Source organism: Bufo gargarizans, chromosome 1, assembly GCF_014858855.1.
Source record: "Bufo gargarizans isolate SCDJY-AF-19 chromosome 1, ASM1485885v1, whole genome shotgun sequence".
NCBI lineage: Eukaryota > Metazoa > Chordata > Amphibia > Anura > Bufonidae > Bufo > Bufo gargarizans.
In genome coordinates, this window is record NC_058080.1 from 543375660 (window position 1) to 543392770 (window position 17111).

The 17111-nt window shown below is 45.8% G+C and overlaps 1 protein-coding gene across 1 annotated transcript in view; it reads right to left on the reverse strand.

Moving 5' to 3' along the window:
- CLTCL1 (clathrin heavy chain like 1) overlaps positions 1-16671 on the reverse strand; it is a 71059-nt gene extending 54388 nt beyond the window's left edge. Inside the window, exons 1-2 of the mRNA XM_044275543.1 lie at positions 16525-16671; positions 1415-1622 (exon numbers count right to left, since the gene is read on the reverse strand). Of these exons, the coding sequence (XP_044131478.1) occupies positions 1415-1622; positions 16525-16566 (250 nt within the window). The 5' untranslated portion in view covers positions 16567-16671. The remainder of the gene's footprint in view (positions 1-1414; positions 1623-16524) is intronic.
- Between the last annotated feature and the right edge of the window lie 440 nt (positions 16672-17111).

Consider the following 17111-nt stretch of genomic DNA (forward strand, 5'->3'; position numbering starts at 1 on the left):
TTACTTCCATTGCACGGCTCTGCAAAAAAATGAAACATGTCCTATACTTGTCCGTGAAAATCAGCACATGGCCCTATTGAAGTCTATGGATCAGCAAAAAAACTGAGAGCAATCAGTTTTTTTTGCGGACATGCTGAACTGTCCGAAAAAAAAAAAAAATCCACATTTTTGCAGACAGCATACGTTCGTCTGGATGAGCCCTAACTGAAATAAATGAACTTTGCACGATATTCTAATTTTTTCGAGTTTCACCTGTATACTGCCAGTTTCCATGGTGACAACCGCCCTGAAACAGTGGCCTTGCTTGCACACTATAGGAAAAAGAGCTATACCATGTGCACTCCCACTCCCTGGACACCAGAAAGGTTGGCACTTTTTTTTTTGTGTGCAAGCACGACAACAGCTGATAGATTGTGGGGTGACTGTAACCATGGAAACGAGTAGTGTATAATGTGATGAAAAATGAATCCAGCCAGCAAAGGAGGCAATATGGACAATCACAATACATTAGTAAGGGCCTTGTATTAACTTTCTCTACATGATCAATGCCATTTGCTCAAGTGAGACAACCCCTTTAACTTACTAACATTGCACGTCTATTCTATACTGCATGTGACATTATCAAAAACAAGACATACATTATATGTACATTTTCGATTGTGGAGGGGAAAAAGGATCTTTATACTACTTGCCATGGGTTTCATTTATGGCAAATGATGAAAAACAAATTACGAAAAAATGTTATTCAACAGCAGTATCTATATTAGAACCACCTTCTAGGAGCCTCACTGCATAATAGAGTTGTGTGTCCAGACACGTGAAAAAACATTACAATAGCTACTTAGGCTACTTTCACACTAGCGGCAGGACGGATCCAACAGGCTGTTCACCCTGTCGGATCCGTCCTGCCGCTATTACGCCGTGCCGCTGGACTACCGCTCTGTCCCTATTGACTATAAGTACTGCATGTCCGACTTTTTAGTCCAGCGGCCTCTCACCACGCACTGCCGTGCTGCGCCGGAGCTCCGCCCCCGTCCCCATTATAGTCAATGGGGACGGAGCAGCAGTCCGGCAGCACGGCGAAATAGCGGCAGGACGGATCCTGTCTGATCCGTCCTGCAGCTAGTGTGAAAGTACCTTTAGAAAAACAAAAGGGTTAATAAACGAATGACCATTATAGTAATGCAGGCCATAAATGTTAAGATTTCTTTGACGACTGTCAAAAATAGGTGTATGGATGATGTCCTACTGTGTCAGGTATGAAACTAAAAAGAGTAAATAGTTAGTTGAGGAAAAAAAAAAAACTTCTGAGAACTGCCGTCCAGTCCAGCTGTATCTCCATAAGTCCTGAATAATAAGCGCATATAAGAGAATTCACTGTAATGGAGCTGCTGTGGTCAAGTGTGAGACTCACCTTTCAGAGCTATGACTTTGGAGGCTGGATTCATGATGGCACTTTCAGCAGATATTGGACGTCTCAGTGGAGTGTTTGCATCTGCCATATCAATGATAACCACCTGAGCCTGTTCCCCGACCTTCTCCCGAATACAGATAAACTTATCAGACTCCATGGTTAGAGTGCTGAAGCCTATGTTGGCTGGATTGATTCCCAGATTCTGAAGCTGAAATTTAAGGAAAAAAAACACAATAAATATACTGTATGACAATACGGCTGTTTCCAAGGATCGTCCTGATATTCATAGACTGACCTAAGGATGGGCCATTCATTTTAAAGGGGTATTCCGGGAGTTTAATATCATGATAGGCCACCCATATCTGATCAGGTTTTACCTTGTAACTCCAGCACTGGAGCTACACAGTTCTGTTCACTTTGTAGTGGATGGAGCTGCAACCATTAAAGTAAATGGGAATAGTGCTGCAGTTACCAGCTCCATCTGCTACACAATGAATGGAGCCATGTAGTTCTAGTGCCGACTTTCGGTTCAGGGGATGCAGGGTGTCAGATCCCCACCTTCCAGATATTAATGCCCTATCTTACTGATGCAGCATTAAACTTCTGGAATACCCCATTACAGTTCCAGATAACCACTTTATAGACTCCTGGCATTGATGACCTACCATCAGTTAGGTCATCAATACCCAGTCAGTGGGGATCTGACACCCCGCGCCCTTTTCCTGCAGCCTCCAGCGCCAGAACTAACCACCTGTACAGAGTCGGAAACACAGCTTTGTTCAAAGTGTAGTGGGTTACTGCAGCTGAGCTCATCGGTCATCAATATCAGGTGATAGTATGGCAAGACGGGGATGCAGATGAGCCATTAACAAGCTCTGCCTCTAATGCCACCAGATGTAAGGTAGCTGCTATCCTATAAGTCAGGCATGCTCAACCTGCGGCTCTCCAGCTGTAGTAAAACTACAACTCCCACAATGCCGTACTATAGGCTGATAGCTGTAGGCTGTTCGGGCATGCTGGGAGTTGTAGTTTTGCAACAGCTGGAGGGCCGCGGGTTGAGCATGCCTGCTATAACTCAATGTTCAACCATATAAACAGGCCTTGAGACATGACTCTGATATGAAAGGGATTCTGACACCTCGTTTTAGGTTATAGAGCTGCGGACATGCACAGCTAGATCGCCGCTAGCATGTCCACAATATACCTGTTCTATAGGGCTGTGTGCTTTTATTTAGTTAAAAAAATAATTTTAGAGATATGTAAATCTTCGGGAGGAGGCGGCTGAGGGATCAACACGCACCTTGGGGTAGTTATTGCTTCTTCATTTCCACACATAGGCCTGCTATTATGCCTTATTATCGGATTCATGTCTGGTGGCTTCTATTACCTCACTGGCTCTTATGTCTGGCTCTGCAATCTGTATACCCTTGTGTGTTGACCCCTCGGCCCTCTCTAGGGTTTTGTTCCTCACTGAAGATTTCCCCCTTCCTTGCTGCTGTTTTTATACATGTTACAAGTAATGTATATCTAATAAAGACTTTTCATGTTCATACATGTATGTGTTTGGTGCTATTTTGTGGTGTGTTCAGCATCTTATATGACAAGATGAACAAGCAAGTGGATTGTTTTTTGTTTTTGTTTTTTATTATCCACAAATCACAAGAGATGCTGGTCTCCATATCTTTGGGCAGGTGGGATTATGTCGGCGGATACGGCTTGTGGTGCTGCGGATGGTGTTAGTGATCCTCTCCGTGAGATCATCCAGGGGATGTGGATTGTTAGCGGACACTTTCCCCACAGATAAAAATGGCATGTGGCCAAGCCTGGAGAATGTGGTGGCCATAACCTCTTGCTCACAGTCCATGAACTGTGAACTGTATCAGCCAACATAATCCAACGTGCCCAAAGAGGCATAGGCACGAACGGGGACCACTTTCAGCATCTTTTGAGACTTGTGGGTATAAAAAAAAAACCAACAACAAAACAATCCACTTGCTGGTTCCTCTTGCCATACTATCACTGGAGGCGGGCTACTTTTTTATGGGCCACCCTGTATTAATATTAGAATTTATCATTATAGCTAAAGTACAAGTCAATCTGTTATCAAATAACCCTTTCCACTTCTTCTATAGGGACTTTCGTTTTCATACATTCTTACAATGAACAGCCATGACAGGTTTTGCTCTAAATACCAACACAATACAGCAATACCCATAGTGAGCTCTGGGACAGCTTTGAACATGAATTTGCATTTGAATAAACTACTAACCCGAGGCAACTATTACAGAGGCAAACTGCGAGAAAAGGTAAGCGAAGCAAGATACGCGCAGGATGTTCCACAAAGACAGCACCGCAGCGAATACCCCAGGGGAAACTGGTTTTATTCTTCTCCATTTTCTAAGTGCCTCTACAACAGCGGCATGGGTCCATCACCATTATTGACACAAGAGTAGTCGAGGCAATGGTTATACTTATAAATTGTAAAGATTTGTCTATATTTTATACAGTGCCCTCAATATGCTGCAAAACAATGAACAGAAACTTTATAGCTATAGCAGACTAGCTGACGGGGTTGTGCCCTAAAGCTCTCACCCAAACTATTGGATTGCTTATATAAGATTACGTGTCAAAGCCACATTTCTATTTATCTGAAGTTTATAACCTAATGTGAATGGGTCTCTGCAACGGCTCTCTTCATTTACAACTGTACCAACCATATGGTTAAAATTAGAGTTGTTGCGATACCAAATTTTTGATTCGGTTTCGATACCATGAAAAAGTATTGCGATACTCGATACCAAGCGAAAAAAGCAACGTGCATTCCGCATTTTAAAAAAATGGCGAATTGCGCAGTTTTTATTTATTTTTTCAGTTCCGGCGTTCACCGCATAGATTTTTTATATATTTTAATAGTTTGGACTTTTCTGACGTGGTGATATGTAATGTTTATTATTTATACATTTTATATGTGAAATAGGGAAAAGGGGGTGATTCATACTTAATATTTTGGCGTTTTTATTATTTTTTTTTTACTTGGTATAGTAACCGATCGGAGCCCCAGGCTTACACTGCTGGGGCTCTGATAAGAAGCTGCCACTGCACCACCAATGAGGGGGAGGGGAGGGGACCCTGTGGCCACTGCCACCAATGATTTTAATACTCGGGGGGTTGAGAGGGGCCGGCGCACTGTGCCACCAATGATTTTAATGGGGTGGGGGGCACACTGCACCACCAATGATAATTACCCCTTAATACAGGAGGCGGGTACTGGCAGATCAGCGGCAGTTAACCCCTGAGGTGCAGCTCCATGTCAGGGGCAGGGTGCCGGCAATGTGATTCTGCTGCCGGCACCCGCCTCCTGTATTATGTGTTAAAGACTACTTTTCCTGGGTCCAGACTTTAAGTATTAGGCTACATAGAGCGGCGCCCAGAGATGTCCCAGCATTTACCATTATTCCTGGGCGCCGCTCCTTTCGCCCGCAGTGCCCCATTACCGTCTCCTCTCCTGCTCCACATGCTAATTACTATCGGAGCGATGGGGAGGAGACATCAGCTTTTCTAGTGGGCGTTCCTTCTCCCTGGCTGTAGCATTGTCCAATCGCAGCGCAGGGAGAAGGAACGCCCACTAGTGAAGCTGATATCTCCTCCCCATCGCTCCGATAGAAATTAGCATGTGGAGCAGGAGAGGCGACAGTAATGGGGCACAGCGGGCAAAGGGAGCGGCGCCCAGGAATAATGGTGAGTGCTAGGACATCGCTGGGCGCCGCTCTGTGTAGGAAAAGTCATATCATTGGTGGCGCAGTGCGCCTGCCCCTCCTCCGTCCCTCTCTTCTCATTGGTGGCAGCAGCACAGGGGGAGGGAGGACTGCTTCCTTCTCCCCTGTGCTGCTGAGGGAACATGAGCGCGCTGACAGCAGCGCACTCATGTTTGGAGATACTAGACTGCGCAGCACAGTATCGAAAAAAAATGGAAATCTCAGTATCGTATCGATACCGGGACAAAAGTATCGATTGGGAATCGAAATTTCGATACCCGCAACAACCCTAGTTAAAATATCAAAAACAATCAACCTCCATAAACCAAATGTTGACCACAACTTCTCTAATATCGGGTTTCTTATTTCCCTGGGATATGCCATTAATGCTTATTGTAGGAACAATTCTTTAAGACAGGCATTATAATCTGTGATCCCAGTGATATACCAGTTTTATCTCTATACCTAACTGATTAACATGGTCAAAATAAAGGCCTTAAAGGGCATCTGTCAGCAGATTTGCACCTATGACACTGTTACATATGCGCTTGGCCGCTGAAGACATCTGTGTTGGTCCCATGTTCATATTTGCCCGCATTGCTGAGAAAAATTATGTTTTAATATATGCAAATGAGCCTACCTAGAGGCTCTGCTCCCTCTGCAACTTGTACACCTTCTGCCCTTTGACAGGGCCAAACAGTATAAACATCATCAAGCCTAGCCCTGTCAATCAAAGTACAGAGGACTCAGCAGTTGCAGAGAGAGCTGAGCCTCTAGCAGTAATGGCAACGACGCGGTTGCTCCAAGGGGCTCATTTGCTTATATAAAAACTTCATTTTTATCAGCAATGAAGACACATATGAACATGGGACCAAAACAGATGTCTTCAGCGGCCAAGCGCACATGTAACAGGTCAGCCAGTTTCATAGGTACAAATCAGCTGACATATGCCCTTTAACCCTTTTTCCTGCCAAGGATGTATCTCATACATGCTGACAGGGAGGTATTTCATTAGCCAAAGGATTATTAGATAGAGCCAATAGTAAGGCGGACTATCCCAGAATATATAGCAGCTAGAGATACAAGTCTTGCTTTAAAGCGGAGAACCATAGCTATGAGATGCAGCTGGGTGACGTTGGAGCTGCATATACCTGCAGCCCATATTCTCCCAACCCTACTGGTTCACTGGCTGTATAGCAGCTATCCCAGTTTAATTTTAAAGCCACAATTCAAAACCTGTATCTCTAGCTGCTATATAGCCTGAAATAGAGCAGGTTGAAGTTCTACCCTATACTTAAGCTGACAGTGATATCAGCCAGTGTGGGTAAGAAAAAGGGGGCTTGTGGCCTTCTGTGCATGTTATCTCTCCCCCCCCCCCCCCCAACCCAGAAAAAAAAAAAGTATGTCTGCTTTAATTGTCACACATGGGAAGGGGGCCTTTTTTTTTTTTTTTTTTTTAACCAGAAAAGGAGAAATAAAGAAAGATAAGCACACCTTTGAGCTTAGTTAGGCTGTTTACCGATCCCACATCACCCAGACATTTACCACAGTTTTCACCACAGCTTTAAAGAGGACCTTTCACTCGTATACAAACTAAAAACAAACTATCTGTGGGCAGAGCGGCGCCCAGGGGTCCCCCTGCACTTACTAGTATGCCTGGGCGCCGCTCCGTTCGCCCGGTATAGGCTCCGGTGTCTCCTCTCCGTCTGTTGTATTGGACAGATTTTTTTTGTAGGAGGCGTGTCCCTTGCTGCAGCACTGGCCAATCGCAGCGCACAGCTCATATTCAGATTTTTTTTATTTTTATGTCTATGTAGGGCTCACTGATTGCGAGAGGGGCTATAGTTTTTATTGATACCATTTTGGGGCATCTATGAATTTTTTATCACTTTTCATTCAATTTTGTTGGAAAGCAAAGCAACTAAAATCAACGTTGATTCCCGCATTTAGATTTTATCCCATTACAACATTCACCTTACAGGATCAATGCTTTTATATTTCAATAGTTAAAGGGAACCTGTCATGTGGATATTTGATTATAATCTAACTAATTATATACAATCATTAACTACTAAAAAGTGCCTTAGATGTATTCACTTACTGGTGTGACAGATGGTTACCTCATAATATACACACAAAGATGCCGCATGCTAATGAGCTGATTTGAGTCCAGCGTGATGTCATTGAGTCCAGCGTATATTTCATTCAGAGCTATAGCCACTCCCCTGCCTACCTGCTGCTGATTCCTATGGAAAATAACTGTCAATCAGCAGCAGGTGGGCGGGGAGAGTCAGGAGCTCATGAATATTCATGACTCATCATTATCAGCTGGAGCTTTTACATACAAGATGTTGGCAGATTGACTGGGTCAATAAAGAAAGTGACCCAGCATTTTGAAGAGAATCAGTCACTTGTTTATGTTGCCCTTAGTTAGGACACTATAAAACTGGTGACAGGTTCCCTTTAAGCCCTTTTTGGATGCAGTGATACCAATTATGTTCATTTTATTTTTACCTTCACCATGTGATCATAATAGCTTGGATTGCAGGGGTTTACCATTACAAGCTATGGCAAAAATCACTGTGTTCCTATTAAGCTCTGCCACAGGAGGGCTTGATAGCAACTTTACTATGGCAGGCCTCAGAGCCTTCAAAAGGCCCCAGGCCACCATAACAACCAAACTGTTCATACGAGAGGACAGAGGGCACCTATTTTAGCGATTGGTGTGGGGATCCAAACAGTCATGCCTCCACTTCTCCCTTACAATGTGAATACGGGATAAGTTTAAATCTTGACACAATGCCTTTAGCCATATGTCCATGCTGAGCCATGATCTTGGTAAATCACAATAGAAAAAAATTAAAATAAAAAAACTTGCCTTTGTGTGTGAGGTAGATACATGGTGGAAACCCAGACTGTCTAGACATGCATCAAATGTATCACAGGGGCTCATGCGGGATGACCGTGTGGTGAAAGGATAGGCACGTGTCCGATGCTTGGTTTACACAGACAGAATTTTATTCCAGAACTGCTGTGCGTGTTTGGTACAAAATGGCGCATCTTGCAGCCTGCCCCTTTCTGGACTAAACTTTCTCTAAATTTACAGTAGATGTGCCATATTGCACCACTTTTTAGCATAACTGATGTCAAAACCAGGTGCACCCACATTAGCAAATGTGAGCCAGTATCTGCAGACTGCTGGAGTGTTATCAGTGAAGGCTGCAGACACGACTGGTAACAGTCTATAAAAGAACATCAGTTTTTACTGCAGTCATTTCTTACAGGCCAAGATGCTGCATCAGGACGCGTGCACAGCTCGGAGATCTCCGAAATACGTTTATAGATATTGAACATCTGCTTACTGAAATTCTCCTGCACAGCAAGCCAGAGTTAGAAGGCCTCCAACTGCGCACCACAAAAAACATACAATACAAAAGGATAAACCAACATCATCATCACGTTTCTTTAGCCCATCTATTCCCATTCTATCGCCATCACTTTGTAAAAGTGATCGTCCTCTACACTCTAATGCAAGGGGTTTAATTCGGAGCCACATGACTTGTCAGCGTGACTGTCACATGTAAGCATTTTGTCAGGTGAGTACACAGACACTATTCACACCATTAACAGGATTCTGTCACCTCGCTTTAGGTTATAGAGAGGCGGACATGCACGGCTAGATCGCCGCTAGCATTTCCGCAATATACCTGTCCTATAGGGCTGTGTCCTTTTTTAGAGATATGTAAATTAGTCTTGTAAGGTGCCCAAGGGGCTGTAGTAAACTTCCTGGTGCCCAGTCACGCCCCCTGTGAAGGAGCCCAACGCCGCCTGCGTCCTCCGAATCTCCTTTCTTCACAGTTAGATAGCCGTAATCTATGAAGAAAGGAGGAGATTCGGAGGACGCAGGCGGTGCTGGGCTCCTTCACAGGGGGCGTGACTGGGCACCAAGAAGGTTAGTACAGCCCCTCGGGCACCTTACAAGGCTCATTTACATATCTCTAAAATCATTTTTTAAACAAAATAACAGCACACAGCCCTATAGGACAGGTATATTGCGGACATGCTAGCGGCGATCTAGCCGTGCATGTCTGCATCTCTATAACCTAAAACGAGGTGACAGATTCCCTTTAAAGGGGTTGTCTGGGTTCAGAACCCGAACATAAGCTCCCCTTCACACAATTAGCCTGTATCAGTGGAGCATTTCTTGCAGCAATGCTCCCCCATGCACTGTTTTTTTTTATTGACTATTACATTCCTGGCTTTTTTCAGTATGCTAGGTGGAGGCTTATTCCTAGCAGTGATCCCGGTGAGGTCACCAGCACTAATGGGCGAAGCCCCCCCATTTGTGCCGGTGATGTCACCAGGCTCACTGCTAGGAGGAAGCCTCCATCTAGCATGCTCATGAGAAGCCCAGTACGTCACCCGTTCAAAAAAAAAAAAAAAGCTTTGTTCTGTGCAATGTAGCGCAGGGCAAAAGGGAGCATCAGAGTTAGAAACGATCCAATGCTCCAACAACCCCTTTAACTGCAACCACATTAGTTAAAAGGGTATCTCTAAGAATTAACATAGAGAGGTTCATTTACAATAGACTTGCATGTCACACACCAGTCTAAAGCCAGCCTAATGACATGAAATAGCTGTTGGCCAAACGATCAGTCAGCCGATAGCTATATCACCCGACTTCCCCATACACATACTGTATAGTATGTATGGTTCTGTTGCACATGTATGTGTATTCAATGGATAGAGAGGAGAAAGCCACTGACAGACACTTCTGACGGCAGCTTATCCCCTGGAAGATAAAGATGCCAAGAGGGATCTCCCAAGGAAAGAGAACATCTCACTAGCACCACCTTGTGGAAGTGGCTCCCAACGAGTCAAAATCCGACAATTTAACAAGCCTTGGGACATGACAAGGAAAATAACCAAGCCAAATATCCATCCATAAACAGCTATTATACAGTGCTTACCCCTCATCGGTACGGACTAGGATTCTGGCTGGCTGAGTGCGATGCGTTGTATGCAGCTCAGTAGGGTACGGGCTCTCCTTAGAGACCAGCCCTGTATGGAGAATTACTCGAAGTACTTCATGGTGCTTATTGGGAGATTCTCCATACTTTTTTCCCATGGAGCAATTCTCCATACTTTTTTCCCATGGAGCATTGCTAATAAGTCTGCATACCATGGAGCACTTTACAGTATGCCTCCATACAGGACTGGTCTCTGCACTGATGAGGCTCAAGCACCACGTAACAACTGTCTACAGATGGATATTTGGCTTGGTTATTTTTCTATATGTTCCAAGGCTGGTTAGAAAGTTAGATTTCTCAAGGTGGCGCTAACAAGATGGTTCTCTTTCCTTGGGAGATCCCCCTTTGCATAATGTTTCCCAATGGAGCATTGTCAATAAGTCTCCATAACATGGAGAATAGTGATGAGCGAACTTCTGTTTTAAGTTCGGCGTCTAAAGTTCGGCTTCCGGTTAGCGGAGAATCCCGATATGGATTCCGACTTCCGTTGTGGTCCGTGGTAGCGGAATCAATAATGGCCGATTATTGATTCCGCTACCACGGACCACAACGGAAGTCGGAATCCATATCGGGATCCATATCGGGATTCTCCGCTAACCGGAAGCCGAACTTTAGACGCCGAACTTAAAACAGAAGTTCGCTCATCACTAATGGAGAACAAAAGGATCAGGCAAAAATATGCACTTCGTCTGATGCTTCTCTCCCTCAAAATCATGTGTAGGGAGCACCCCATACACATTAGGCTACTTTCACACTTGCGTTCGGGGTTCCGCTTGTGAGTTCCGTTTGAAGGTTCTCACAAGCGGCCCCGAACGAATCCGTACAGCCCCAATGCATTCTGAGTGGATAAGGATCCGCTCAGAATGCATCAGTTCAGTCTCCATTCCGCCTCCATTTCGCTCAGGAGGCGGACACCCAAACACTGCTTGCAGCGTTTTGGTGTCCGCCTGGCCGTGCGGAGCCAAACGGATCCGTCCAGACTTACAATGTAAGTCAATGGGGACAGATCCATTTGACGTTGACACAATTATGGTGCAATTTCAAACGGATCTGTCCCTCATTGACTTTCAATGCAAAGTCTGGACAGATCCGTCTGACTAACAATTAGACTTAGATTTTTTTTTACAGAAATATAATGCAGACGGATCCGTTCTGAACGGATCTAAGCGTTTGCATTATAGGTGCGGATCCGTCTGTGCAGATACCAGACGGATCCACACCGAACACAAGTGTGAAAGTAGCCTAAGGCTGGGTTCACACTTGAGCGTTGCGCAAACGCGCGTTCTACGCACGTTTTTGACGCGCATTTTTATGCGCGTTTTTGTAATAGTAAATGCGCGTTTGACGCGCGTTTGTGTGATTCACTACAGTGTCCTATGGCCACAAACGCCCCAAAAGTCGCTCATGTACTTTTTGGAGCGTCGGGCATTTTACAGCGCGATCGTACGCGCTGTAAAACGCCCAAGTGTGAACCATTCCCATAGGGAATCATTGGTTTCTCCTGGTTGAGCGTTTTACAGCGCGTAGGAACGCGCTGTAAAACGCTCAGGTGTGAACCCAGCCTTAGACTGACAGCCGAACCCGCTGTACTTGGCGAGCTCAGGCAACAATACACTAATGTGCATGGGTGCCTGCAGGAGAAAGATCCAACCAATTTATATCTGTCTCATTTTCTGCTGTCCGTGCGCCAGAAGCGGAAATCTACACCAGCCTAGAGCTAGAGGAGAATTCTGTTATAATTTAGGCCAATATTCTGCCATAAGTTATAGGTAAAGGGGTTGGCCACTTTCTGGCAACTGTTGACTAGGAGTAGGTAAGGTGTCCCCCTTGCTGAGCAAATGTCCTGTGCTGTCTGCATAAAGGTCCTATCCATGAGATGGCCGCTGATCGGGGGTCATGTGACCAAGCAAATCACTCAGCCTCCTCCATTCAAACTCCAACCGTGCAAGTGCAGTGTATATAAATGAAGGAGACTGGGGGCTTAGCCTGGTCACATGACCCGCCATTAGTGGCCATCTTATGGACAAGACCTCTGTGTAGATAGCACAAAAGACTTGCCCTACCAGGGGCCATACCTTACAAAATATAGAAAATGGTGCAGGATATCAAATACTTTATTAGGAAGTTCCATATAGTCATGTTACATACACATTGGTCAACAGTAAGTTGACCAAGAAAGTGGCCAACCCCTTTAATGTGTCAGGCTGCTGTGGCCCCACCGTCTTCCCACAAGTACCACAAATATATGAAATCACCAAGATTTTTATATACACAGTGGGCCTGCTAGACTTGGAAACCCAGAGCATGACCCAAAATCTGCAAGGGGTTTTCCCAACTACACTTCTGAAAACCCTATCCGTATGTATTATAAATGGCCACAAATTATATGGACAATAATGGACATGTTCTATTTTTTTGCGGAACGGAAATACAGAAACGGAATGCACATGGAGTAAATACAGTTTTTTATGTGGACCATTGAAGTGAATGGATCTGCATACGGGCCGCAAAAAACAGGCACAGACGGAAAAAAAAAAAATACATTCATGTGCACGAGTCCTAAAGCTGATGAGATCTCACCTACAAGCTGTGAGGGGAAGAGAAGTGAAAAATGACTTGCATTTCATTTTATGTTGCGGATTTTCAGCCTTGCAACGCATAGAATAAAATTTGCGGCAAATCATTTGCAGAATCTGCATGTAAGGCCTCATGCACACGGCCGTTGTGCGGCCGTTTCCGTGCATTGGGGACCACCAGGGCGGATCGGGACCCATTCAACTTGAATGGGTCCGTGATCCGTCCACACCGCAAAAAAATAGTTCTATTTTTTTGGGTTGCGGAGGCACGGACAGAAACACCACGGAAGCACTCTGTAGTGCTTCCATGCCTCAGTTCCGCACCGCAGCTCCAGATTGTGGATCCATTCAAGTCAATGGGTCCGCATCCGTGATGCAGGGAGCACACGGCCGGATGCCCGCCGCCTAAACCAAATCCACAGACGTTTTTCTGTTTAATTTACGTCATGTATAGATGTCGTCATGCGGTCAAACTTACTGCAAAATTTTGGGGAATTGATTTTTACCCACAAAAATGTGAATGCGATAAATCTTCTGTGGGTGAAGATACCATGAAAACAAACTGTCTGCCATGGACTTGCCTGTGCCTGTTGCTCCATGGACCGGATACAGGCTGAAAGATTTGCTGGGAAACTATAAAGAATGTGAAGCCCCCACAGTTTTGCCGGCTTACGATCAGAAACTCAGCTGACTGTAGGGAACAATTTCCTAATAAGTTTGCGCAGGTCGGTCAATGGTGAGACTACACTTTTCATACAACAGCATATCCCAATATAATTGTGTAGACAGGATTATAAGTAACCTGCATGGACAGCTTTACATTGACTGTGCTCAACAGAAGCCTCGACAAACCAGAGATCGGCAAAATATGGAAACCTTCAACTGTGCGTTACTCATTTTTCTCACTCCCGTCAATAAAAAGGACTATTCTCTCACGCAGCATGGAGGGAATAGGACTTTGATGGCTAACCTCCGGAAATCCAGCTGTGGTAAAACTACGACTCCCAAGATGCCCCCTTTGCTTGGCTGTTCTCACCACGGCTGGAGGTTAGCCATCACTGGGATAGGACATGTTGTTTAATTTGCAGAATGGCCACATGGATCAGAAATACAGAAGTCACTGTGCTATGCTCAAAAATACAGTCACGGACATAAGGCCTGACTGAGGGTTCTTGTCATACAACGGCAGAAGGCCAGTCTGATGCCCGCGGTTACTTGCTGTAAGGTACTCCTACAGATAGCGATTGACAAACTAATAGATTTTAGAAGCCATATTTACCACTCCAAGAGCCAATGTGACCCATTCATTCCACCACATTCGTTTTGTAGTCCACAAAACACAGATACCGGTCATGTGCAGGCTCCGCACACGGTGTGCTCGCCGCACTTTTTGCAGCCCCATTGAAATGAAGGGATCTTCAAAAAAAATGCAGATCCGTACGCACCACAAAAAATACAAGTCTATTTTTTTTTCCGGTGTGGAGGCACTCCGTAGTAGGGTTGTTTCAATACCAAAATTTTGATTCGGTCTCGATACCATGCAAAAATTTTTTTACAAATTTTACTAAAAATTCCCCCCTTTTAATCCCTTGTCCTATTCATCCTGATAGAGCTCTATTAGGGTGCATAGTACACACAGTAACAGGGAGATTACCATGGAAGGCTTAAGTAGCGTCCTGGCTGCCATGGTAACCGATCAGAGCCCCAGGATTACACCGCTGGGGCTCCAATCAGAAGCTGCCACTGCCGCCAATGAGAGGTGGTGAGGGGACTCTGTGGCCACTGCCACCACTGATTTTAATACTGGGGACTGGGGAGGGTGCACTGCACCGCGGCACCAATGATTTTAATACAGGGGAGGGCGCACTGCATCACCAGTGATTTTAATACAGGGGAGGGCGCACTGCATCACCAATGATTTTAATACTGGGGAGGGCGCACTGTGTCACCAATGTTTTTTATACTGGGGGGGTGCACTGCGCCACCAATGATAGTCAACGTTATCATTGGTGGCGCAGTGCGCCCTCCTCTTCGTTCCCATTGGTGGCAGCAGCAGCACAGGGGGAGGGAGAGACTGCTTCCTTCTTCCCATGCTGCTGAGGGAACACGGCCGTGCTGAGAGCAGCGCGGCCATGTTCGCCAATACTGGGCTGTGCAGTAGCACAGCCTAGTATCGATAAAAGGCAAAAGTATCGACTGGGTATCGAAAGCTCGATACCCGAAACAACCCTACTCCGTAGTGCTTCCGATCCAAGCTTTCGTTTAGCATCTCCGCGATTGTGGACCCATTCAACTGAATGGGTTCGCATTTCAAAATCTACACGGAAAAATAAATAAATATGCAATGTGTCCATGCCAATTGGCTAATCTGATACACCTTGCTGGTACTGTATAGCGCTGCTTTTTTTCCTGGCAGGAAAATCCGCAACATGTGCAGGTTGTCTTTACGTTACATGGCGGTATTGCTAAGGTGTCCCCAGAACTGCTGCTTTCTGAATGGAAAGATTTTTTGCCTTTTTCACTTTTGACACAGCTACGGAAAACGCACATACATTTCCTACATTTGAAGCTCTGTCAGGCAACCCACGTCAGGTCAATGTGATGGGGGCGACAAAAACATCTCGAGCTGTCAGATTCCTGTCTTGGTTCATCATTTGCATTTCAGGTCTCCAGGAGCACGCTCCCACACATCTTCACGCTGGTGGATCCATCTCGTGCCCGCTCGATCGGCAGAACTCGCTCTCAATGCCCTTCGTAACCCCACGGAAAGAGTCAGACCTCTGCAGCGCGGCAGAAGCCGGGCACAGCACATATCCCTGACACAAGCGTTCCATTTGCTCCTGACCTTGGGTAAGTTGCTCACAATTACCCTGGAACAGCAGGAGACTGTGTCATCGGCTCGGTCACATCTGAGGCCTATCTACAGAAGCGCAGCTGAGAGCAGGGTCTTCCAGCGCAATCACAAGCAACAAATAAAAGGAAGACAGGGGGTCCCGACACTTGAGGACCCTCGTGATAAGAAAGGCTCACTTCCTGCTCTCTATTCATGTTAATGCAGATTAACCTCTTTAGTGCTGGCCTGATATTTGCTGCGATGACTACAGAGAAATACTGTACAAGGATGAATGAGTTCTCTGCCAGCCATTCCAGTGCGTCGACGATGAATGATTACTATGTCTTGAGGTACCAGCAGATGACATGGGCATCCAAAATCTGTGTCTGTGCCACCTCCACTGGTACCCAGAGTCGTCCCTGCACACAGCACCCCTCCTTTCTCCTCACTGCTGGAAATCAATAACCCTAAGAGGAGGTGGGGGGGGGGGATCTGCACATCTGCATTAGCCGCAGCTTCCATGTAACCTGCGTAGGCCAAATCTGGGGGACTGCAGACATTCAAGGGTTACAAATGACAGAATCAGCCATATATCAGAGGGCAGATCAGCTATGACAGGCCCACTGTGGACCTGGCACCAATACATACCTACATCACACAGGGGGGCACAAGAGCTACTAACCCCTCCCCTGGAGGGATGCATCGGTACACCCCCATGCCCACAAAAGACGCATCCCCCCGCCATAATGCATAGCCCCCTAAACAGCTGCGTTATTCCTCACACAGGTTGAGTGGTCCTCGTCTCGTCCGTCGCCCTCCAGCAATCATCACCAATCATCCCCCCCCAAAGACCCGCTATTCACCATTGCTGCAGCTGCTCTCAATGGCCCTTTCTCCCCTCACACCCATAGATTACCTGAAAGTGCTCCTGGAAGCGGATAGGCAAGATCTGCGCCATGGCTGCAAGTCCGGCCTCGGGCTCCAAGCGCAGCTCAAACCGTGTCCTGAGGAGAATCCGCCGGCGGCGCCCGGGACACACGGTATGACTGAGGTCTAACCCGCGCAGGCGCACTGACGAGCCGGCTGCGCAGACTCAAAGATGGGCGCACGCTCAGGGGTGGGAATGTTACTATGGAGGCATAGAATGGGAGCGGGGGTCTTCAAGCGTTTTGTGAGGATGTCTCCCCCTGCTGGATGTATGAAGAATATATTTGGAGGTCGTCATCATCATCATCCATGACCTGGAGGCGCAGTCCTCACTCTCTCTAGACCTGGGAAATAGATAAACCTATAGCATGTTGCTCCAGAACCCTCAGACGCCATAAATGTGTATATTATTGTATTATTTGGTGTACGCTTCTATATTCAGTTTAGTGTTGTGCTAATGTCTGTATGAAAAATTATTCAAGCAGATAATTATACCTGAAAAATGGACTTTTCACACAAGGAGCCATAAGGTTCTGACCATACAAATGTGTTGGAAATATGTGTAAGAGGTCTAAT